The sequence below is a fragment of the Crocodylus siamensis genome, chromosome 12 (assembly GCF_052110815.1).
Source record: "Crocodylus siamensis isolate JL-2025a chromosome 12, ASM5211081v1, whole genome shotgun sequence".
Taxonomy (NCBI): domain Eukaryota; kingdom Metazoa; phylum Chordata; order Crocodylia; family Crocodylidae; genus Crocodylus; species Crocodylus siamensis.
In genome coordinates this window covers 11,012,875-11,037,738 of record NC_143406.1, presented here as the reverse complement: position 1 = coordinate 11,037,738, position 24,864 = coordinate 11,012,875, and the positions used below count along the sequence as shown (strand labels likewise).

General features: G+C 48.8%; 2 protein-coding genes across 5 annotated transcripts in view; one reads left to right on the top strand and one right to left on the bottom strand.

Annotated features, from left to right (window-relative positions):
* Nucleotides 1–403: 403 nt before the first annotated feature.
* Nucleotides 404–7,269, bottom strand: UBIAD1 (UbiA prenyltransferase domain containing 1). Its single transcript, XM_090024485.1, has 2 exons — nt 6,578–7,269; nt 404–4,314 (listed from the first exon to the last, which is right to left on the bottom strand). Exons 1-2 carry the CDS (start codon nt 7,122–7,124, stop codon nt 3,827–3,829), a joined length of 1,035 nt encoding a protein of 344 aa, XP_089880611.1. The 5' UTR covers nt 7,125–7,269; the 3' UTR covers nt 404–3,826.
* Nucleotides 7,270–7,471: 202 nt separating this feature from the next.
* The window catches only part of MTOR (mechanistic target of rapamycin kinase), a 107,946-nt gene continuing 90,553 nt past the window's right edge, over nt 7,472–24,864 (top strand). For all 4 annotated transcript variants that reach the window (XM_090024190.1, XM_090024189.1, XM_090024188.1 and 1 more), the window contains exons 1-18: nt 7,472–7,603; nt 7,756–7,914; nt 8,097–8,205; nt 9,493–9,725; nt 10,094–10,294; nt 10,994–11,128; nt 12,827–13,102; nt 13,440–13,548; nt 14,674–14,860; nt 14,999–15,127; nt 16,691–16,935; nt 19,111–19,326; nt 19,766–19,971; nt 21,169–21,291; nt 21,684–21,773; nt 21,875–21,967; nt 22,518–22,652; nt 23,011–23,140. In XM_090024190.1, the coding sequence (XP_089880316.1) occupies nt 7,795–7,914; nt 8,097–8,205; nt 9,493–9,725; nt 10,094–10,294; nt 10,994–11,128; nt 12,827–13,102; nt 13,440–13,548; nt 14,674–14,860; nt 14,999–15,127; nt 16,691–16,935; nt 19,111–19,326; nt 19,766–19,971; nt 21,169–21,291; nt 21,684–21,773; nt 21,875–21,967; nt 22,518–22,652; nt 23,011–23,140 (2,737 nt within the window). In that variant the 5' untranslated portion in view covers nt 7,472–7,603; nt 7,756–7,794. The remainder of the gene's footprint in view (nt 7,604–7,755; nt 7,915–8,096; nt 8,206–9,492; nt 9,726–10,093; nt 10,295–10,993; nt 11,129–12,826; nt 13,103–13,439; nt 13,549–14,673; nt 14,861–14,998; nt 15,128–16,690; nt 16,936–19,110; nt 19,327–19,765; nt 19,972–21,168; nt 21,292–21,683; nt 21,774–21,874; nt 21,968–22,517; nt 22,653–23,010; nt 23,141–24,864) is intronic.

Below are 24,864 nucleotides of genomic sequence, written 5' to 3'. Positions count from 1 at the left end.
TATTCCCTGCTAGGTAGAGCACAGCTACAGGCATTTACATAGATTTAGCTGGTACCTCGGCCCTCAAGAGAAACACCCACAATTGAACACCAATGACCCAGAAGGAACCAACTTCAAGAGGCTTCAGTAGGGTCAGCGACACCCTAGGAGATCCATTTTAACAGGGTGGAACTGATGCTGAGCTAGTCCCGAGGGGCACAACACTGGGTGTATGACAGGAGCAGATGGGAGAGGCCCAGCTGCTTCACAAAGTTTCTGTGCTCATCCTTTGCCCTGGTTTTGGCACACGCAAAGATCCTGAGGATGCTGCCCCCAGCGGCCATGACACAAGTAAGACAACCTACAAAGCTGTGAGTTAGAAAAGGGGCCTATGACGCAGGAGGAACAGGAGACCACACAGGTGTTCATAAGTCAGTCTGTCTTTATTCAGAAAAAAAAAAAAGACTAAGAAAGTGAACTGAAGTCTCATTATTACAAAGGCTTGGGCTGAACAGCATGCCGCATAGAAACCCGGTGCATCAAAGGGGACTTCTCATTGGTGAAGGTACCAAAAATGTGTTACAGTATGTCCCAAAAGTAGGTCCACTTCTTGAACTACTTCTCCCACGATGTACAAGGACATAGCTGCCCAGCTCACAGGTGGCCTCCGGTGTCTTTTCAGGCACACCCAAGATGTGTGTTCTCCAGTACCTGCACTTCCAAGAGCATTGCGCAAGATTCCCTTTGACCCAGGGCAACGCTCCGATCCATGCCCTGCAATTTAAAGATTAACCACAGCTCATTGGCAACACAACATTTACCTGAGTTCTTTGTAGTGTGGACCAGGCCTCAGAGACACCTTGCCCAATGGTTCTCTGGAAAGGAGAGGTCTAGGAGAATTTTAGTGCACAAAGATGAACATGCAAACATACCTGCTCGTCTACCAGCAGAGACTCAAAGGACACTACATTCTGCCTCAAAGATTTGATCTAAGCTGCAAGGCCTACAACCAGGGAAGGAAACTAGGAGCATTTCAGTGTATTCAGCTCAGACCCTACAAGTCGGGTCCTCCTATTCTGGCCTGAGTGTCCATGTGGGAGAACAAGTTACTCGCAAAATATTTCCCCATACCCAGAGATGAAGACCCTCTGACCTTCAAAAGTTCTTCACAATGATGTTAGCCAAACATCCCTGTGAGCAGGCAAAGGCAGCTCTATTGTAAGGATGGAAAGAGGTAGGGAGATCTGAAATGTCTCCCCTAAGGCTACAAGAGGCTCAGAACTAGAATTCAGGTGGTCCAGGGAAAGAGATCTGTTTATGTTAAGGGAACAGGGGCTCTCCAATGTTTGCTGGGTAAGCATACAAACTCAAAACTGGAAGCAATGTAGGCCACACCTCAATTCCTCTCACCCCTGCATTTGTAAGCAGCTTGCCAGAAAATAGTGCTACCTATACATAAAGGAGCACAAGTAATCTTTTGCACCCATTTTGAAACTATGTAGTGTTGGTCTTTCCCAGTAGCAAGAAGTCCTTTCCCTACAGGCACAGAGGAGATCCTCTACAGGACTAGAGTGTAGTGGGGGCTCTTCCATCCAAGACCCCTTCCAAGACCGTTTGCTCTTCACCACTACAAAAGCCGGCAAACAACTCATTCACATTCCACTGCTATAAGCAACAAAACTAGAGGCAACCACTGGGAATAGAAATAAAAGCTTTTCATCAATCCCAATTTAGCATTGAGCTAGATACTGTAGACAAAATGGCACAGCACGTAGCTGCTGAGAGCTGCAAACTATGTACTACAACACTGAGATGGAACCACCATTCCAAATTACACAGGAAGTTGCTATCTTTAGCTCTAGGTTTAATTTGGCCACCAGCAATAGTCCACAGTCCTGGAAGAGCATTTGCTGGCAGGAGGCCAAGGTGTCTCTGACCAGTAAGGAAAACTGAGTGTTGCTGAGCATATATTCACTGTGGAAATGTTTTCTAAGGGTTGCTGGATGCTGGTCTCTACTCAATTTGGTCTCATCTTCTGAATGTGTTTCTAGCCTAAGCCATGTTCTCTGCTGTTAAAAGCAGCACACAGATCACTCATGTCTGTTCTGCTTTCTTGTTTTTCCTGGGCAGCCTACAAATAAGATCTGATTAAAACTGGGCAATGTCTTGACCAGAAGTGACCCAGAGCTGGTGAGAACTGTCATCTGCCTGCTGAGACTCATTTTGATTAAATCACAGAGCCCAAAAGCAAAGCAAACAGTCAGCAGCCACGTCTTTAAAAGCCACATGAATGGACTTCAAGATCAGAGAGCTCACATCTCTTTGGGTAGCTCCACTTCAGCTGTACCATTACATCTTCAATACATGAAGCACCCATTGTTCTCAGGGGATTAAAGCAAGGAACTGACACACCAAAGAGTAGATCTGGAACATTACTACAATCCCTAATGGACTTTTTGGCTCTGAAGTTAGCATACTGCCCTTTGGCTCAAGGACAAATTGTGTTCTACGCACCAAATGCCCTAGTGCAATATCCACGTCCACATCAATCCAACTTCAGCATCTCCAGCAGCCCTAGATGCTCCCTTTTAAAGCAGAAACCCAATGGTTCTTCCCCAGTACAGAAGAGGATTTAGTGGTCACTGAAAATATGAATCATTTGGGTCAAATTCATGCCCTCCTGGGACTCCACTGAAATCAGTGGCATTTCTCCACAGCTGTGTTTGGCCCTGTGCATTTTTCACAATGCTGTGGAGTCAAGAACTGCTCCTGGACAGAGGCCTGTTAGCTGTTGAGTGGCAGGACCTGCAAGATAGAGGAATAAACACCACCACTGAGCACATCTTCACAGGAGGAAAGAAGAGGGACTGGAACTTCAGAGCTGACCAACACATCACATAAACAGGACTTTGATTGAAACCCTGATCAGCAAGAATATAAATCCATCTCCCATTCCCAAGTTTTAGGGCAAGGGCATGGAAATTATTTAGACTCCTTCCTGATAAGGCCCCACCTTTCTTCTTCATTGCCACAATGCAATAGGATTAGTGCAATATTCTGGGGCCTTAAACAACAGATTCAAAAAATGACAGCTAGAAAATATTTTGCTACTAGAGACTTAGTTAAGTTAGGTCAGCTTGCAAGTCTGCTCATCAATATCCAGCTGCTTCTCCACTTTTACCACCTTGTCTGACACCTTTAATATCACAATCCTTTTACCTTGGCACACTGAGTTTGGAGCTCAGGGCAAGCATAATGGCAAGGAACATAACTTTCCAATCTAGCTAGGGCTGGGAGCTCTAGATTTGCAACCCCAGCTCCTAGTTCTGCAAAAGGAGATAAAAAGTTTATTGCTTTTGGCTAAAAGCTCAGTGCAACAGTGGAGTTGTGTTCCATTTCAGTACCTCTGTGCTACAGTGGTGCGTAACATGGATATTCCTAGGCAGGAAAGGTAGTAGACGAAAGCTCCAAAACGCAATGGTTCCCATCGGCTATCAAGTTGGATAGACAGCCCACACTCCATGTCATATAACCATAGGGCCAGGGAGGGGAAGCTCAGGGATTTGGCATGAGAAAAAAACATGAATATTAGGTGAAGAAGATGAAAGCTTATCACTGAGGGGGATAAGCAGGAGCAGCTGTGAGGCAGTGACATAGGCAGAACAGAAGCATCTGGCAGCCACTTTCACTATAGAAAGTGCTGCATTACTCTCCTCCCCTTCAATACAATCGTTGGCTTGAAAAAGTCATCATGCCATATGCATCCATAACAAACCTGTCACGTGGCACTAGGGACTCTGGCATTAATACTGAGTCACAGGGCCTGTTTCTGCAGCATCCCACACTGCTACAGTTTGGGCAGTGTGCCTGCTGGGGCCAGCACGATGCCAAAAACGTAGAAGAGCCCAAGCAGGAGGTTCAGCTTGGCTGTCCGCTGGGGAATTTTGTTGAAGTTCTGGCTCCGAAACTGCCTCTCCAGAGAGAATGCCATGGGAATGGTGAGTAGTGGCAGTGCCATGCTGATGGTGTAGCGTGTGGCCAAAACGCAGAAGATCAAATAGGGAAGGAAGAGGAGGATGCTGTAGAGCATGTAGGAGAACGTGGGGCCAATGAGGATGGCCAGGGTGACAATGCCCGCCTGTCGGTCAGACTCCATGTCCCGCGTGTTGTTGCTGTGCAGGATCGCTTCGGTGCTGAGAGCTAGTGGGATAGCATAGAGCAATGGCGAGACAGATAGATAACCAACCTGCACAGCATGAGCAAACATGACTGCCAGGGGCCCAAAGGTGATGAGGATCACCAAGTCTCCAAGGGCAACGTATTTAAATCCAATTCCTGTGGCAAGACACAAAAGCAAGAGGAGGATAAGGAGTCATGAAGCGAAACGCATGTTCTGGAGAACTTACTCAAACTGTACAGCAGCTCCTAGAGAAATGCTGCAAAACAGTCAGCATGAACACAGGTAGGTCTGGACAGCATGGGCTCTTATTGCCTTAGATATCCAACTTCTCTCTAATACCTGGGAAAAATCTGCTCTCTCTTCCTTTTCCAAAAATAATACTGGAAATGCAGTTTCTGAATTATACCTGGCTCCATACATAAGCAAAAGATTTAGGGACAGAATCTGTAACCTTCCTTCCCACCAAAAATATCTTAAATTCCACAACCAGTCCCAGTGAATTCAACAAGAATAAGGTGCTATCCAGTCTGAAACTGGACAAAAGAATCTGACCCTGAAGAAACAGGTGCAACAGTGAGGTGAACAAAAGGCTGCTAGACATTTTAGATGGTATCAGAAATTGTTTAATCTTTCCTAGAGCAAAGACTATCTCCTGTCTAGGAAAAGAAAAGATTACAGAACTGTTTGTCCTGGCACATATCTCCAGTGTCATCCCTCCTCCCACACCCATCATGTACAAAACTTGGCTTTAACTTCTAAATGTATTTTTTCATTTGAAACTGGACCTGGCAGATACAGGAGGAAAAGAGTCAGTTAAAACATTCCAGGCTTTCCCCATGGAGAAGAGAATAGAGATAACAAGAACTGGAAGTATTAATTTCAGCTATGGTGGACCAGTAGGGAGTGCTCCTGCGCTGAGCCACCCACCTCACTGTGCCCAACCACCTTCCAGGCTCTGGGTGCCTCCCTATGGGCGCCTCATGTCTGGCCGACCCCCTTCCTGGAGTGCACCCGCTAGCCTGGGAGTAGAACTGCCACCACCCAGGGATGGGCTTGATTCTGGCTCTGCACCCCCTGGGAAACACAGGCCTAATAGCCCCCTCAAGGGTTCCTGACTCACTTCAAGAGCTTGGGGTGCTTCCCTCAGTCTGAAGCACAAGCAGTGGTCTCCCTTAGTCAGCCGGACCAAGGGGACCCCAAGGCATAATCTAGACCCGCTCCCAGTAAGTCTCCTACACTAGGTACAAAGGAGAACTTTATTGGTTGCAAGGGATAGGGCTGGAATAGGGTACAGAGTTGAGTAGTATCAGAGAAATCCCATAGAAAAACAGGGTGGCTGGGGTAGCCTTTGATGATGCATCTGAGTTACTTTAAGCTATACATCTAGTTAGATCTCAGGTAGCTTAGTTAGATACTCACAAGTATCATCAGAGGCAGGTGGAGATTCCCTCTAGAGGCAGGTAGTTCACTGATCAAGAGTTTTGAGACAGAGTGAGATCAAGAGTTTTGAGACAGAGCGAGAAAGCAAGTTTTAGATGGTCTAGCTCCTCTCTCTCCCCCTCTCTCTTTTTCTTCATGGCTGCTGCCCCTTCCTCCTGGCCAGTCCTTAACTTATATAGTCCTTATGACCTTGTTTACCTGGTCCACTGGAGGCCAGCACCTGTTGGCTGTCAGCCAACCAATCTAAAATGCATCACAAGTTGCTGGGCAGACTGGTAGTCTCTAGCTCACCAGGGTGCCCAGGCCCCTCACCCAGGTATGCGATGCCAGTCACATAGGCAGAGTGAGCAGGTTTCCCCCCTTCTTCAGGAATGTATCCAGCTTAGGTTACCTAAAGAGATAGGGTAAGGTGCGTATCCTCTGCTGGGCCCATCCTAACCAAATCATCACAGAGCAGAGTTTTTGGGGAAAAACAGAGGTGGCCTTCTGCCACATCAGCCACCGTTCATGCCCCTGGTTTGTGGTGAAAAGGGTTCAGAAGCCATAGGGAGGCACAACTCCTAGCTCATCACGAAGAAGAAAAAGACACATGTGATGTTACACGTGCACCACCAGCCCAATCTGGAACGGGCTTCCAAGGGAGGTGGTGCTCTCCCCTACCCTGGGGGTCTTCAAGAGGAGACTGGACAAGCACCTGGCTGGAGTCGTCTAACTGCAGCGCTCTTTCCTGCCCGGGGCAGGGGGTCAAACTCCAACATCCCTTTCGACCCAAACATCTGTGAATCTATGAACCTGCGTCCCCGTTCAAAAGTCCCAACCCACCCATGCGTGTGAGATGGCAGAGGCCATCACTGCTGCAGAGGACAGTGGCAGACATGGAGGGGAGGCTGTCAGACCCCCCCGAGCCGGTGAACGTCGCGAGAAGCCATCAGGACTCCCGTCGGTCCTGGGCTGGCACCCGCACTCCCCGGTCCTTACCGCCGGTGTAGAGGAAGGAGCTGGAGAGCCCGCCGAAGTAGATGAGGGCCAGGTGCTCCAGCCGCAGTGGGGACAAGAAGTAGAGGCCAGCAGCGCAGATGCAGCCCAGGGTGTAGAGGACGACGCCGAAGCGCACCACGTCACGCGGCTCCAGGAGCTGGTCCACCAGCGTGCGGTCGTCGCTCTTCTTGTGGTCGATGCCCTTGGAGAAGTCGTAGTAAGTGTTCACCAGGTTGCCGGCCCCGTGCACGGCCAGCACGGCGCCGGCGCTGCCCACCAGGCGCGCGGGGTCCAGGGCGGCCTGAGCGCGGTAGGCGAGGGCGCTGCCCAGCGCCACGGGCGTCAGCGAGGCGCTGAAGCTCCAGGGCCGCAGCGCCAGCACGTAGGCGGCGCACTTCTGCCTCCAGCCGCCCGGCGGGCCCCGCTCCGCGCCCGCTTCGCCCAGCTCCGCGCCGCCGCCGATGCTGATTCCCTCGGCGGGCTCCGCGGCGGCGGCGGGGGGCGCCGGCGGGGGGCCCCGGCGGGGCGGCGCGGCGGGAGGCCGCATAGGGCTCGACCTCACGGGGCGCGAAACCCACCGCGCACGACACAGGTCATTACGGTAACAGCGCCCTTGGTCGGCTGCGAGCGAGGGAACGCTTTCAGCAGCGCACCCGGAAGCAGAGAGGCATGTGTCCCCACCCTGGCGTCCCCCCGCGACTTCCTGCTTCCGCCTGGTCACAGTCCCCGGGAGGGGTGGGAGTGCAGCATTCCAGCCAATCACGCTGCTGCCGGCTCGCCATTGGCGGAGCCCTGTATCAATCGGACATCTTTTATTTTATTTATTTTTTTGTTCCCGGATTGGTCAGCCCCGCTAGCCGGCTTGAGGGGTGGGGCTGCACTCCCCTAGGAACCCCGCCTTCCTCCCCACTCCATTGGCGACAGTGGCTGCCACTCCGATCTGCCTGGGCGCTGATTGGGTGGGGTGCTTCTCGCCGGCCCGGCGGGTAGAGCCGGGGCCCGAGCGAGGGAGCCGGCGAGGAGGCGGTGAGTGCTCCCCCCTCCCTCCGCGGTCACCTGGCGACGCCCCGGGGCGCGGGGCTCTGTCATGCCGGCGCTTGGCGCTGCGAGGCTCCGGGCCTGGGTCTGTGCGGGGGCCCGGCCCCCCCGGTGCCAACGCCGCGATTTTGTGTCCCAAGGCCCCGCTGCGCTGGACGCCCTGAGCCGCCTCCGCCGCCATGTCGGGCACCGTGTCCATCCTGCAGCAGTTCGCCAACGGCCTGAAGAGCCGCAGCGAGGAGACGCGGGCCAAAGCGGCCAAGGACTTGCAGCACTATGTCACCATGGAGCTGCGCGAGGTGCGGCGGCCCGCGGGGTCTGGGAGGCCCGGGACGGGACGGGACGGGGGGGCGGGGCAGGGGCAGGGAGGAGAAGACGCCGCCTGTTTGGATCCTGGGAGGCCCCGGCATCGTTGCTGCCCTGGGGGCTCAGGGTGCTGGGGAGCGGCTCTGCCTTGGCCTGAACTCTCTTTCCTGCGCAGATGAGCCAGGAGGAATCGACCCGCTTCTACGACCAGCTGAATCACCACATATTTGAGCTGGTCTCTAGCTCCGACACCAACGAGAAGAAGGGGGGCATCCTGGCGATAGGTGAGCGCAGGGATTCGGTGTCTCTGGGAGATTTGCTCTCCACTTCCCTGTGACGCAAACAAGCTGAAGACCTGGTCTCTCCGTGCTGAGCGCTTGAGAACGTGGTCCTGAGTTACGAAAATACGGGCCGCGATGCTCAGCTTTACGTGATCATGGTGTGCAAATAGTCTGGACTCTCTGTGGCCTCAGAGCAATAATCGTACCCTTTAAAACCCTTCGCTCAGTGGCAGCAGGTCCCACCTCCAAGGAGGAGATCAAACAACTTTTTTGCATTTATTTCTGGTAGCATCTCCCCTGATTGCCCTGTTGAGTTTTCGTTCTTGTGCGGCAGAACAGCCTAAACTTTGCAACTCCTGGGCATACAGATCAGGGGTTCCCAACCTTTTTATGCTGTGGACCAGTAAACCGTGGACCAGCAGTGATTGGCATACTGCGGGCCAGCAGCCAACCCTTTTTTATACTCGGTAGTGACCAACATACTGTGGACTCGGTTGCTAGTCCACAGTATGCTGGTCACTTTGGGACTTCCAGTCTGGCGGCCAACCCTCCTGTGGACCACCAACCAACCCTTCACAGCCTGAGGGTTGGGAACCCGTGATACAGATAACTCATATAAAAACAGTCCCTTCCAAATGGATCCCTCATTTCTGCACCGTTTGCTTTTTAATAACCCGGTAAAGCTCCTTCTGGATTGAATTGAGCATCATAACCAAACCAACCCCGGTGCGCTTAGAGGTGATGGAGGTTGTTGCAGTGGGGTGGTCTTTGTTAATGACATCTCACTTTAGGCAGACAGTGTTACTTTAAAGTTACTTCTGTGAACTTAGTACTGGTGGAAGGTGCCAGCTTGACAACCCTGGATACCAATGGCTTCTCTCTGCTGCCGCGCTGCCCCCTGCCAATGTGCCCCAAGCCAGGCCTTGAGAGACCATCTCTGGAAAGAGTACAAACTTCTCCATTCAATCCTGGGTCCATTATGGCCATATATAGATGCATGTGTGTTGGAATGGATGTGTGTTCCCAGGGTGGATCTTTATGAAGTAATACAAGGAAAATGTGACTTATGGAACCTTCTTGATGCATTTCTCTGTTTTACATAACAGATACGAGCTTGAGAAGAATGCAGACCTTTCCTGCTGCTTAATGTTTCTGGTGGATTTGCAGTTTAGGAAGAGTTAGCAGGAATCTCTCCAGGCTGCCTAGAAAGAACTCTCTTCCAGGGATTTTGCTACTGTTTGCCACACCAACCCACTGGCAGAACTTAACCCATGCTTTCTTTCTCCCCAGCAAGTCTTATTGGCGTTGAGGGAGGCAATGCCACCCGCATTGGCAGGTTTGCCAACTACCTTCGAAATCTGCTCCCCTCCAATGACCCTGTTGTCATGGAGATGGCGTCCAAGGCTATCGGGCGCCTTGCCATGACGGGAGACACCTTCACAGCAGAATATGTGGAGTTTGAGGTGAAACGGGCTCTGGAATGGCTGGGAGCTGATAGAAATGAAGGTCGAAGGCATGCGGCAGTAAGTGTTCTTCTGGCTTCTCAGCCTTCCTGGGAACAGGCTCATGGGTAGTGGTGATGAGAACTGTGTGAGGAAGGATGCAATGAGTGGAGAGAGAGTTGGAGGGAAGTCCTAGTTGGGGAGTGGAATGGCTGTTCTTCCATTTCTGAAGAGCTATGGGATGGACTAGTTGGTCTGCTGTTAATGGTGTTTGTTCTGGTGGTGCTTAGGAACCAAGACTCAGATGCTCCTGTGCCAAAGCACTGTATAAACCCAGCAGCATGCTCCCAAAAGCTTACAGTATAACTAGGCAAGACAGATCTAGCATGTGGAAGTTTTTTTCTAAATTCCCACCTCTCCCTGACCACCATTTTCCTTCCTGTCTCCAGGTTCTCGTCCTGCGTGAACTGGCCATCAGTGTGCCTACCTTCTTTTTCCAGCAAGTGCAGCCATTCTTTGATAATATCTTTGTGGCCGTGTGGGACCCCAAACAGGCCATCCGAGAGGGAGCTGTCTCTGCCTTACGTGCCTGCCTCATTCTCACCACCCAGCGGGAGCCAAAAGAGATGCAGAAGCCCCAGTGGTACAGAGTAAGGAAGGAGTTCCTTCCACTTTAAATAGCTTTCTTCTCTGTGTCAGCATACAAGATCTGGTCTAAGATAAGGCTGTTAGGTGTTGGCGCCTCTCAGTCAGGATTAAAAATATTCTGGCCTTGGGATCAACTGGTACAAAAGGAATGGGTCATATACACCAAAGTTTTATTGTGCTTTTTGCAACTTGTTGTCAGCCCTTTGACCAAGTCTATCCTAGCAGTCAGACTGTTCTCAAAAGAGCAGGTGATCAGACTGACCTGTGCTTCCCACCTTCTTTTGGTAGCAGTGTAGACTAATTTTAGGTGACATGCATGAGCATCTCCATTTCTCAATATCTTGGGACAGGGTGGTATGGCAGATGCTCAGGTCTCACTGTGCCTAATTAGCTTAATCATCCTGTTCAAGCCTTGTGTGATTACTCCACAGGGCGAACTCAGTGGCAGAATTCTTGGTATAACATCCTTGCCATTGCTCTTGGCTCTCATTGCTGCTGAAGACACTCTCAGGTAGCTGAACTCTGTTTTCTCTCTGACTCCTAGCTATACAGCACTTCACAATTTCCTGGCTGAAGCATGTAGCTCTTCCTGGAACTTACAGGTTCCCAGTACCTAGTGACATGTTGTGGTGCATTGTTCTGTTTCATGGGGCTTAGTTTCTGTTAAAATTGCTGCTGTTTATTGTTATTTTCTTTTTTAGCACACATATGAAGAGGCTGAGAAGGGTTTTGATGAGACTTTGGCCAAGGAAAAGGGTATGAATCGTGATGACCGAATCCATGGTGCCTTACTGATCCTCAATGAGTTGGTGAGGATCAGCAGCATGGAAGGAGAGGTGAGCAATTTATCAAGGTGATAGTCTGTGTATTACTGGTGGAAAGTGATACAAATTGATCAACTAAGTGATAAATGGGTACTTGTATGATGTGAACACACAAGAAAGGGTGAACTATTTAGTGTACAGGACTACATATTCAGATGAGGTAGCATGACAGTGAAGGGGTTGGGAACAGGTGGAATATCAGGAAACTTTCTGGCAGAGAGTTAAATAAGGACTGGAACAGGCTCCTGAGTAAGAAGGTGAAAACTTCATTGCTTACAGCTTAGGACTGATTAAGTACTAGGGAATGTTCTTCTGCCTTTGTACTGAGGGACGGGCAGGACAAATAGGGATTTTTCCCTTTCTAGTTTGTTATGACTTTCTAATCTTATCTTGAAACCTTTCTTTCTTTCTGCTGATATTGTCTACTAGCCAATTGCCCATCAGGAATGCCAGGGGAGGGGGGAGAAGTAGGTGGAGACAGAGCACCATCAGCCACCACCCTGCGCCGCTGCTTTCTCCCGAGAGCGAGAGAGGGGGGAAGCTTGCTTCTCTGGCCCCCTTGGCCAGCACCCAGTGCCGCCTCCGTCTTCAGGGAGCCCCTTGCTCCAGCTGCTCTGTTCCTACCGTCATGGTGGCGTGCCACTGTCTCCTGTCCGGAACAGTCTTGGAGCACTCTCGTTGTTTCAGATAACTAATCAGTGTATGAATAAAGCATTATGGACAGGCAGACAGACGGATTAAGGCTTTTATAATATTAGAATGAACAGATTTGGTACAGCCAAATACATTTTGATAAGGATTGGGATATGTGCCATAGGTTGCTGAGTATAGGTTCTGATCACATATGGAGCATCTGACTTCTTCAAGTAGTGCAGTGAAAGTTCTGTTATCTGGCATCTTACCAGCCATCATGCTCCACTAACCGGCATGCCAGCTTGTAAGGTAAAGTGAAACTGGAAGTACCCGTTGTGGCACTTCCAGTTTCTCTGAGCCCCCATTGCTCAGGGCAAAGCAGCCTGCGCTGTGGAGCCCCCATGGCCTGGGGGTATAGCAGGCTGTGTGGAACTTGCCTCCCTGTCCCGCTGGACCACAGGAGGGGCGGAGGGATGCCCCAGATGCAGCATGAGAAGCAGTGGCCGGGGCTGCTCAATTAACTAGCATATTTTGTTATCTGGCATCCACCGTTCTCGGGGGATGCCATATAACAGAGCTTTTACTGTAACTTGAACAAATGAAATGTGGAGTGGAAAAGCATGTGAGGACTGTGCGTTTCTGGAAAGCAGTTGAAGGTGTTCAAAGGAGGGATCAGGTTAAAGTTCAGAAGTAAACTGCTCATTCACTTGAAGCTGGATGCATTCAGAGAGGTATGCCAGACTTGAATCTCCTTTGTCTGGGGAGTAGGAGCCCTGGGTATGGGGTTCAAGTGGCATTTACTTGGAGAGTTAGGACCTTTGAAATACCCTGCCTGTCTTGTTCTGCCATGCTGGGGGGCTTTCATTGCCTGTCTCTGCTGCTTTCCCACTGGAAGTATAAAGAGGTAGAATTCCTTGGAATGTCTTGCTGTTGGTCTCTTATCAGAAAATCTGTTGCCTGTTGGGGATGTTGCAACTGGAGTGGATGCCTTTGGTCCCTAATTCTGTTAGTGCTTTGTGTGTGTGTGCACAATCTTCTATTCAGCTGTCTTTGAACCTGCTTATCTTCTATGCCTAGCGCCTCAGGGAAGAGATGGAGGAGATCACACAGCAACAGATGGTGCATGACAAGTACTGCAAAGATCTGATGGGCTTTGGTACGAAGCCTCGCCACATCACCCCATTCACCAGCTTCCAGTCTTTGCAACCCTCCCAATCGAATGCCTTTGCCGGACTGCTGGGATACAGTGCCCACCAGGGAATCATGGGATTCGGAGCCTCACCTGTCCCAGCAAAGTCAACCTTGGTAGAGAGCCGATGTTGCCGGGATCTCATGGAGGAAAAGTTTGATCAGGTGGGTTGTGAGTGTTTCTGTACTTGCCCCCTTGAACCAGCATAGATTTAAATTCTTAAAAGCACAGCTACCCTCCACTTCCCTTGTCTGGGAAGCAGTATGGCTCAGTGATTGCATCGAAGTATCAAGGTTCGTTAGCTGTATTTGACTCTGCTTCTGAGAGAGAGCAGCTTAGATTCTCTGTGCTGCAGTTTATTTCTCTCTGAATCAGATAATTTTATCTACTCCCGGGGGGAGCTGTGAGAGTCAGTACAAGGCTTTGTAGAGCACCAATTAAAAGAATGGGGAGGAGGGAAAAATATGCTCCTCCCTGAAAGCCCAATCCATCCGGTTTCAGGTATGCCAGTGGGTTTTGAAATGCAGAACCAGCAAGAACTCCCTGATCCAGATGACAGTACTCAACTTACTGCCCCGGTTGGCTGCTTTCCGGCCTTCTGCATTCACAGGTGAAGTGTTTGTTGCCTGGGTTTTGGGGATGCAGCCAAAGGTGGGCGGAGAGAGTTCCAGCTGCTTCTTCCATTGGCCTGCACACAGGTAGTAGAGCAGGGAGAAATTGCATGAGCTGGCCCTTTGATTTCTCTGAATAGCAAGGGGCCAGTTTTTTTTCAGAGAAGTGCAGCACAACATCTGTCAGGAACTTGCAGCTTTGCAAAGCCCTTGTGTGGATTACACAGTGCCATAGTGCCTCGTCTCAGGCTTTCTCAACCTGCTGGGCTCTTCCCTTTCCTTCCCCGCAAACATAACTGTGCGGTTGTCACCAGTGTCCAGTCCTTTATTTCCCTATTTGGGGCTGTTGGGAGATCTTGAGGGAAAAGGAGATTATAGCTGACCTTTTAAAAGCTGTATGGGTCTTAAAGTCCAGAGTGTACCAGAAATAAGGCCTTGCTAGTATGCCTAAGATTGGCTGTGCCTTTACAGCTGTATACCAATATCTCCTAAACTGCAAACCAGTTACCACCCTGTTGAGAAACTTTAGCATTTGTCTCCTGTATAAAACCTATAGGAAATGTCTTAACCACTGTTGCTGAGTTGTTGCTTTTTTCATATGCCTTTTCCAGGCGTAGAACCCTATGAAAGAAACTGTTGGCTTAGATGGCTAAAGCCCAGCTGGAACTTATTTTGTTGTCATTACATTTAAGTTTGTCCTTGCTGGCAGCAGCAATTTATACCAAGCCAGTGCCCATCCCCTAGTGTGTTATTTCTGCAAGGTGTCTTGCTATAAGTGATACTTCTGATGCCAGCATTCCTGTCCTCTGGTGCAGTTGCTTCTAAATAGGCCACCCTCTAAGTAATTGTCCTGGGTATTTTTTATTGCTTCACTGGCCGCTATGTGAAATACACTAATCTGCATTCTAACAGGTTCCCTGGCACAGTAGGCTGAAAGATGGATAGGGACAGGCCGCATGGTATGGCCTCCTTGTGTACTCCCTTTGCTTTGCAGCCCTATATATTTGCCACTCAAGGAATTGCTGAATGCTGTACACGTGCCTCACTAGTTGTGGTTGGTAACCTATGCTTTGGCCCTGCTGCCCAAAGAACTCACAGACTGACTTCTTCCTCTCTTGCCTTAGCTGACCAGTACCTTCCAGATACCATGAACCATGTCCTAAGCTGTGTGAAGAAAGAGAAGGAGCGAACAGCAGCCTTCCAGGCCTTGGGACTGCTTTCTGTGGCTGTGGGGTCTGAGTTTCAGGCCTACTTGCCCAAGGTTCTTGAAATCATCAAAGCAGCTCTTCCACCAAAGGACTTTGCCCACAAGTGAGTGCATGGTCTTGGATAGACAACTGTTGGTAAACTGACAGACAGTCCCTTGATGTCAGTGGTGTGAAGGTGGGGTGAGGGGGTGACAGGACTGCAAGCTTTCTGAGTTAACTAGCTCTTACTGTGTCTTCTTAGGAGACAGAAGTCCATGCAGGTTGATGCCACCGTCTTCACCTGCATCAGTATGCTGGCACGAGCTATGGGGCCCAGCATTCAGCAGGACATCAAAGAGCTACTGGAACCCATGCTGGCTGTAGGACTGAGGTACATACAAAGCTCTTCCACATGTTTTTCTGTTAGCCACTGGATGGCATTATTGGCCCTGAACAAAATAATTGTAGATTCTGAAGGGAAAGGGCCTGTAGGTATAAAAGTGAGTTGTGAAGATAGAGCAAGCAACCCTGGAGAAAAGCCCATCAAGCGCTTTCCTTGGGGGAGACAGCTATATTAGTCTTCCTGTGTTGGAGGAAATGGTGCATTGAGTGACTGCTTAGGGAAAACGCTAGAGTGCTTCACCCTTCCCTTTGGATGAAAATAAAACTGTTGTGTTACTAAACCTCCTAGGGTGTTACTGAACTGAGTCTTGTCGTGCAAAGGGGTAAGAAGTAATCTTTCAGTTGCAAGAGGTTAACATGCCATGTTCCTATGGGAAAGAGATGTTCTAAAGCTTATATCCTTCTCCTGAGAAGGGTAGATCTTGGAAGGGCAGGCCTGTGTGAGTGAGGCTTCCCTCAAAGGAGCCAATTTTAAAGAGAGGTGTTTCAGTGTGGGCTGATTTAACTTGACCCCCACCTGGAGGTGCATCAAACAGATATCTGCCATTCTCTTGTCTTTCACCTTCAGACTCAGCCCTTGGGCACTGGGAGTCGTTACATATCTGGAAATTGGGCCCATGTGTTATCTACAATATGTAACTACATTTCTGTGCTGAGCTTTGTGCCACATCCAACACAGCTGGTCAGGTCCCTTCAATACTGTCAGTGCATATATGCTATTACTTTTGGCTCCTTTGCCTTCTCAAACAAGTAATCTGTTGTCAGTGTAAGGTGTCTGAGTTCTGACTACATGTGCCACCATGTAAAAAATTCGCTCTTTGAAATGGCAGAGCAAAGTTAATTGAGGACTGGTCTCTCCAGCTTCTCAGTGCTCAGATACTCTTCTAAGTTGAAAAGCCTGAACAAAACAGAAAACCTTGGGAGGCTGATAAACTCCCGCTGTATCAGACCAATAGAAGAAGAAGGTTCAAGAGCTGGATGCTATGCCTCTAGCTTTTTCTTGCCCTCAGAGCTCAAATCTGGGGTCTCCTACTAAAAGAATCTTAACTCACCTCTGCTGGCAGCATGAGGGTGTGGGGAAAAGATGGTCTTTCAGACATCCAGCTCTCAGGCTGTGACAATTTTGTAGTCTGGAGTCAGCATCTTGTGAATTGCTCACCTCTCTGTCCATAGGATACAGGCTTGAGGTGTTCAGCTGAGCATGCACCCTGAAATAAATCTGTAGCTGCATTGTGCATGATTTGGAGCATCAAAGCAGCTTTTAAAGGCAGTCCTGTGCATAGCCCATTGCATTGGTCCCAGCTGAAAGTCCTCCATGTGGATAATTCTCAGTAGCACCTAGTGTAGCACACTGGGCTGGCATCCAAGCAGTCTGTTTTAGCTTCTGGAGGTCATGCAAGGGTAGCCAAACTCTAGTGGCAGGTATTGCTGTGGCTCTAAATGCCTGGAGCAATATTCCAATAGGCAGTGTCAAAGGCATGAACGAGAAGTAGAAACACATAACTTGTGGTGTTCCTGTCCTAATGAGCATTTGCCTGCTTCTTGTCCCCAGCCCTGCTCTGACTGCTGTGCTCTATGACTTGAGCCGTCAGATCCCCCAGCTGAAGAAGGACATCCAGGATGGGTTGCTGAAAATGCTGTCCCTTGTTCTAATGCACAAACCCCTGCGGCACCCAGGCATGCCCAAAGGCATTGCCCATCAGCTGGCCTCACCCAGCCTCACCAACATCCCTGAGGCCAGTGATGTGGGCAGTATCACCCTTGCCTTGCGCACGTTGGGCAGCTTTGAGTTTGAAGGTAAGACATGAAGCCAGTAGCAGGCTAAATGCAAGATGCATTCCAGCACTTGCAGAAAGCCTGAGCAACAGTATTGCAAGTGCAAGTGGCACACAGCCTAGTTAAGATTTCACAGAACAGTTGTCCATAAAAGCTTTCAGGTCTTCTAGGGTGGGTGTTCTCTGGGTATTTGCTGCAGAGTAGTGGGAACTTTGGAAGCAGCATGTTTTGGACACACAAAAGCAAGATGCACCTAAAAACTTTTACTAGAATCAGGATATAGAAGTGGTTGGCAAACCACCTAAACAAAATCCTAGCCTTTCCCTGCTAGACCCAGAATAATACCAACTGGCCTACTCAAGTTCTTGCTAATTCCATCTTCATAACTATTTCCCTTTGTTACCAAGCCTGCAGGTAACCTTGCAGGTTGGCTACTGATAAAAGAGGCAGAAACAGGTCTACAGCCCAACATTGTATTTGCTTGCACTTCAAAACACAAAAAAAACCATTTATTCCAAAGTCTGTCTAGCTACGCATGACAGCACAATATTAATTCTTACCTATACCAGCTGGGAAGACTCACACGGTGGGAGGAGGGTGGCATACGGATTGGCAGCAGGTCTTCTTGAATTTACTGAGTTCTCCAAATTTCCCTCCAGCCTATACTCTGTATTTATAGATGGCTTGTTCTAATAAATGTTCTCTGATTAGTTTTATTTAGATGTCTTTCTTTCACTCAACCTTTGGGGACTTGGACTGAACCAGATCTCTTGTGAACTTGGAAGGTGTTAGTTAGTTGGGATTTATATCCTTAGGAAAGTAAAAAGGAGGGTTTCTTATCTCCCCTTTTTCTTCCTCTTCAACATTCCATTGTGGAGTGCAGTTCAACCCTGTCCCATGTCTTCTTTACCTTAGTTTATGGTCTTCTCTGACCAGGGTGTTTTTGTTTTTACAACTTACCTAAATTTTTTAACAAAAATATATCTATAGCATCTAATACATTTGATTACACCAACCACCACTACTGATATTTTAAGATAAAGCTATGATATAGTATATTTGGATTATATAATATGTGGTCTTCCCTTTATAGTGTCTCCTTTCAGGCCTTGTGCTTTAATTGTATCTAATTACTGGTTTACTTAGAGACGTTGATGGCATCCTTTACAGATGAAATGACTAGCTGGTTCAGCAAAGTAAAGGTTCCCTCTGTGGCAGGGGTGGGCAATTATTAAGTGGCCCACCAGCCCAAAGTTTTGGTGAGCTGTTGAGGGCTGGGAGGGGGTGGGGTGGGCAGGGAGATGCCATTTGACCCTATCTGGCTACCCAGCTGCTGCTGGGAGCCTGAGGAGGGAGGGCTGCCTCCTGTGCTACTCTGTTCTGCTGCAGCTGGGGCTGGGCTAGGTTGGGCAGCATGCAGACTCATCCACACCCCTGCCTCCCACTTCTGTCCAGCTTTCTGTTGGTGTTGCATAGTCCTGGCACTGCAACCACTGGCAGCCAGGCCTGTATGGGATGGGACCAACTAGCCATCCTGCTTGTCCACCTGCTGCAATGAGCCACTACTGCCATGCAGCTCCAGGAAGTTGGGGGCAGCGGCTGCCCAGGCTGAGTCCCTCCCCTTCCCCCCCCTGTGGCCGGCACGGACTCACCTCCTAATGGTGCCACAATGGCAGCAGCTTGTTGCAGCAGGCGGATGGGACAGCTACCTGGCATGCTGCATTGTGTCCCATCCCATGCGGGCCTGGCTCCCAGCAGCTGCAGTGCCAGGACTGTACAGCCACAGTCCCAACAGGAAGCTGAAGGGGTAGGGGAAGAGTCTGCACACTACTCAGCCGAGCCCAGCACTGGCTGCAACAGAGTGGAACAGGTCATAGCACGGCCCTCTCTCCTCAGACTCAGCCAGCGGGCTGGGATAGGATCAATTAGTAGGCCAGATATGGCCTGTGGGCCTAATTTTGCCCACCTCTGCTCTATGGTCACTCCGAAGCAGGCTTTGGGCCCTTCTACTTAGCCACAGTTCTGCAGCTTGGCTTACGCCCCTTGAAAGTGGCCCAGGCTTGGCAACACTTTACAGTAGGGAGATCAAACTACACCTCTGTTGTTCTAACACAGTCAGCAGGAAGTCTAGGACCTAAAGTTTAAACCCATGTCAGACCCTCATCTGTCTTTCCTCTACCCCTCACTCCCACCCAGGTCATTCCCTGACCCAGTTTGTTCGACACTGTGCGGACCATTTCCTGAACAGTGAACACAAAGAGATCCGGATGGAGGCAGCCCGCACCTGCTCCCGCCTACTTACACCCTCCATCCACCTAATCAGCGGACATGCCCATGTGGTCAGCCAGACAGCAGTGCAGGTGGTGGCAGATGTCCTCAGCAAACTGCTTGTGGTTGGAATAACAGACCCAGGTATGAGTTCTCCCAGGTTATGATCCATTCATGGAGTTCAAGGGAGGACTGTCTCCTTAGCTAAATCCTTAGCCAGTTGCAGGATGGTCCCCAGGGGCTGATGTTTGCCATATCTCTGGATCCTTTCCAACCACACGAGCTGCAAGAGCAAGAGACAGATTTGGGTGTGAAATCCAAGTGTCTTGCTTAGCAACAGAGGCCACCACTGAGAAGCCCCTTGGTGGCCTGTGCTGAACTGCTTTTGGGTAAATTCCTTGGGTATTTCTTCCTTCATTGGGTCCTGCCAGCTCTAAAGCTTTGCCATGAAAGGTTAATGGCAGTAGGTCTGTGTGGTAAAGAGAGACAGTGGTGTGCTGGAAGCCATATATCAGTAATAGCAAGGGATTGTGGAAGAACAGAAACTTAAAGTGAACAAAGACAAGCAAACATGCTCTTGCAGACCCTGATATCCGCTTCTGCGTGCTGGCCTCCCTGGATGAGCGGTTTGATGCACATCTTGCTCAGGCAGAGAACTTGCAGGCTCTCTTTGTGGCCCTCAACGACCAGGTGTTTGAAATCCGAGAGCTGGCCATCTGCACCGTGGGCCGGCTGAGCAGCATGAACCCTGCCTTTGTCATGCCTTTTCTGCGCAAGATGTTAATCCAGGTGAGAGAGGTGTTGGGTTGGGGCTGAGTTGAGAGAGTGAGGTTTGAGGCTGCTGGAATTATCCTCTTCTCATGTGCTTAGAATGGTAAGAGCACCCTGAAAGGGTTCTTATCACTCAGCTTGATACACTTCAGAATCATAAAATCGTAGAAATTACGAGCTGGAAGGGACCTTGAAAGATCATGGAGTCCAACCCCCTTGCTCTGGGCAGGAATACTGCTGAGATCAAATGATTCCAGCAAGGTATCTGTCCTTGAAGACTTCCAAGGTTGGGGACTGCACCACCTCCTTGGGAAGTCTATTCCAGATTCTGATCACCCTTACCATAAACAGTTCTTCCTTGCATCCAACCTGAAACCATCCACTAACAGTTTATGGCCATTGCTCCTTGTCCTCCCCTGGGACACCTTAGTAACCATTTTTTTTCCTCCCACCTCCTGATGCTCACCACTCACATACATATAGATGCCCACCAAGTCCCCCCTCAGTCTTCTCTTCCCCAGGCTGACAGTCCCAGATCCCTCAGTCTTTCTTCATAAGGTTTGTCCTCCAGGCCCTTAATCATTCTTGTGGCTTTTCTCTGTACCCTTTCAAGATTCTCCACATCTTTTTTTGAAGTCGGCACCCAGAACTGGACACCGTACTCCAGCTGGGGTCTCACCAGTGCCAAGTAGAGAGGAAGTGTTGGGAAGGGCCTGCCTATAGGTTCATGACTTGACATCCATATCTAGAGTGAGCCCTTGCAATTCAGTAGTGAATCTGGCAGTTACCTTCTTCCATAGTGGAATGGAGAAGAGAGCAGAAACTGCAGGTCCCAGTATACATCATTTCTCCTTGACTGAAGTGGCCTTCTTTCAGTGGACAAGGAACACTGTGTGCTGGAGCCTTTAGCTCCATACCCTACACCTCCCTGTTAGACATGGGCTTAGTTTTAGTCCTTTCCTTTTAAAATGCAAAGTAGCTGTAGCCGTATTTTGACACTGCAAGCTGGGCAGTGCCTATATATGGAACATCACATATGGCTACCACAATCACGTTTTCTATGATGCTTCAATTGTGTTTCAGCCAAATGCAGACAGAAGCAGGGAATGGAGTCTAACTGGTTTGTTCCTTTTCATCTGTTGCTGCCTAATCTGAAGAATGTCGGCTCTCCAGCCTATCTCTGCTTTGATGCATCTGTTTCCCCCCTCCCTGTAGATCCTAACAGAGCTGGAACACAGTGGAGTTGGGAGGATTAAAGAGCAAAGTGCCAGGATGTTGGGTCACTTGGTCTCCAATGCCCCACGTCTCATTCGCCCATACATGGAGCCCATCCTTAAGGTAGGGCCTCCTTCCACACCCTGCTGATTTTTCATTGGAGGAAGGGGGGGGGTTTTTAGCATGTGGATGTGTCCCCTTTACCATGAGCTATCCTGTTATCCCTGCTTGGTAATAGCAGAACCAATATAAAAGAAACTGGCTAGAGTGGTCCTTGTAGTAGCACTGATTACATACAACCATGTGACCCAGATAGGGTGGGTGCATAGAAGCCATACAGATGTCATCAAAATGTATCGTTCATCTTTGAAATGCTGATACATGTGAATATCCTTCATGGGATGTGCACTGGTTTGAATTTTTGGTGTCAGGCAGAGAAGAGAGTGTTCCTTGCTGGGTAGGGGTGGGAGAGGCTTTCACTGAGGAGTCTAACCTATTTCTATGTCCTCAAACAGGCACTGATTGTGAAACTGAAAGATCCAGATCCAGATCCAAACCCAGGAGTGATTAACAATGTCCTAGCCACCATAGGGGAGCTTGCACAGGTAAGGAACTGCAGCTTTCTGAGGAGGCACCATGGTGGCCACCTTGACCCTAAACCTGTTGCTTTTGTAGAGGAGGGACTTCTCTTCTCTGCTTCTTACAGGTCAGTGGGCTGGAGATGAGGAAATGGGTGGATGAGCTTTTCATCATCATCATGGACATGCTCCAGGACTCCTCTTTGCTGGCTAAAAGACAGGTAAGTATACAACACCCTCATTAAACTAAGCTGCTGTCTGTGATTTAGAGAGAGTCAGATGTTACTGTGTGCCTCTTGGAGCTGGAAAAATGAGCCTTCAGTTCAAAGTGGTCAGTCGTCTACTTGAGAATGCCCAGAAGGGTGAGCCATATTGGTGACTTTACTGTCCATTTCATCTCAGGTAGTGTGTGTTCCCTGAACAGCTAAAGAAAGAAGCATGGATAAATGGCTCCCTTAGAAAGCACTAGGATCAAGCTCAGTGCTGTTAAGAAGCTGCCAGCAGTGACAGGGGGCAGGGCAACAGGTCTTGGAGAAGATGGCTCTTTTAATGACCCAGAAGGATGTATGTTGTCAAGTGTTAATGAACTTTTTGCTTTGCCCTGACAGAGAGAAAGTCTCTGGGGAGGCTTTCAGAAAGAGTTGGACCCTGAGATGCTTTTAAGTGTTTTAAAGGGAGATAAATGACTCCTTACAGGATAAGGCAAGTAATAAATTGCTGGTCTTCCATACCAGGTCAAAGCTAACTTTTCTGGGAATGTGTTCATTCCAGGTGGCTCTCTGGACGCTGGGGCAGCTGGTGGCCAGTACTGGTTATGTGGTAGAGCCCTACAGGAAATACCCAACTCTGCTGGAGGTGCTGCTGAATTTTCTGAAGACTGAGCAGAACCAGGGTACCCGGAGAGAGGTAGGAACTCCAATCTCTTCCTCCTCTGAGGACTTCCAGGAGTTAGGAGGGCAGTCCGACAGACAGGCTGCTGAATCCGCTTCTAGCAAAAGGAATGGAAGACCCGTTGCTGGGGCTGAGTGGGGTATAATTTGTTTTGATGGACAAGGCTGTAAAGAAGCTGTGAATGAAGTTGTTCACCGTTAGTGGAATGGAAAGAATTGGCTTGCTGTCTAGGGAATAAAAGGCCACCATTTCTCTTATCACTAGGTCTCCTCATGGCAGCTACCCAGACACCTGGGTTCAGGCTTCATTCATTGTGTTGGCTTTTGCCTGGAATATGGTTTTCACACATTTTTCTTGTTTTCTCCTTTGCTAGGCTATCCGTGTGCTGGGGCTCTTGGGAGCTTTGGACCCATATAAGCACAAAGTGAACATTGGCATGATTGACCAGTCACGCGATGCTTCGGCTGTCAGCCTGTCAGAGTCTAAATCCAGTCAAGATTCTTGTAAGCAAGTGGATGCTGGGAGAAGAGTGCGCAACTTTCACATAATTTAATTTTAAAGGGGCTGTGCTCTTTTCATTCCAGCATAGAAGCTAAAGATGGAAATTACATCATAGGTCATCTGCTTGTTTCTCCAGCCAGTATGGTGGCATGGGCCAGAGAGATCCTAACTAACAGTGAACCTGGGCTTTAGACATGATTCATTCCATTCTGGAGTTAAAAAAAATCCTGAGAGCTACAGTACAGCAGCATTAACCTTAACTGGGGCATAGACTCCAGCTCTGCCACAGGGAAACCCAAGCAAGTAGCTTCTCAATGCGTGTTTAACCTTTTGTTAAAAGTGTCTATTGATACTGATCTGCATTTGAAGGACTTGGAGATCTATGGTGGAACTACACTAAGCAGAAAGGGTTGTTGGTACCTGAGAAAAGGAAAATTTCTTAAAGGTGTTCCTTTTTTAGCTGCTATAAATGCTGGAAGGATGCTGTAGAATAGCAATCTAGTCGGTTTCAGAAAAATGAATTCAAGTGTTTTGTGCACCATCTTTGTACAAACTACCAGATGAGTGGCTTTCCGGTTGCTTTTTCCTGTTCTGTGAAATGTCCTTGTCCTGTGTTGCTGTGTGAAAGGCCAACAGGAAAAGAAGTGACTGACTATAGTGGTAGGGAAAGTGTGACTACATATAGTGCAGTCAAAATAAAATGGCACATGAAGGAAATCTCTGCTCTTTTAGCTACAGTGATAATATTGGGTACTACCTGTAGTAGCAGTACATACATTTGGGGCAATTGGGCAGGGTTTGTTTAGTATTATTAATAATGATACTCAGGTCTTAGTTCTTACTTGCATTAGCTCTCAAAGCACGTTACAGAATTATCGTTATTCCTTCTTTATAGAATGGAAATTTAAAACTTAGGGGAGGAAGTGCTGTGACCCAGGTGTCATCCCCCCGCCCCCCCCGGCCCAGGAGGCCAGTAAACCATGAATTAAATCTGGATCTCCTGTACCCCAGCCCAGTTCTTCTTACCCACTAGGCCAAGTTGATAACATCCCTTAGTAAATGTAATATTTTTATTGTTAGGGTTTGCATTTAGACACCTTTCATTGCCACTTATATCACCATTTCTTGTCCTCTTTGTGTCCTATGAAAGTTTCCTCCATAGCCTCTTTTCTTTCAGGGGAGTACAAATACAATGATTTTATTCCAAGAATTAACCGAGCATCTGAAAGATGTCTTTTTGGACAATGACAAACTTAAACTCATTTCTCTTTTAAAGAGGGTCTTGTAACCTATTCTTTTACCTGTCTCACTGTAGGTGAGATTTGGTTCAGGAACACACTGAAGGTCTTCACAGCCTTAGGTCTTTCTGTGGTGTATGTGGATGTATGTGATTCCTGGTCCATTGATTTAAATGAGCCTCTGTCTTGAGGAGTTTCCAACCAAACTAAAACTCTGAAGCCATCTAACAAAATCCTTTTGAGCAGGTGTCCAAGGAGGATCAAACTCCTGTGACTGAGGAGATCAGTAAACTTGTCCCCTTTACAACTGTCATTGGTGTTTTTGGGGTAGCCCTTTTTAAGCAAGCCATGTGACAGATTCAACACAGAGATCTACCCACACCTCTCACTCCCTACCCATGCTTAACCCTGTTGTGTAGCTGTTTACTAAGCAGACAGCTTTAGAGCTGACTTGGTTCAGAGTGGCATCCAGCTGTGGAAAGGTACCT

Excerpts from the sequence above, each read along its gene's own strand:
- UBIAD1 (XM_090024485.1), bottom strand. The coding sequence starts at position 7,124 with ATGCGGCCTCCCGCCGCGCCGCCCCGCCGGGGCCCCCCGCCGGCGCCC. Across the intron at positions 4,315-6,577 it reads CTCCTTCCTCTACACCGGCG|GAATTGGATTTAAATACGTT; the intron begins GTAAGGACCGGG and ends GTCTTGCCACAG.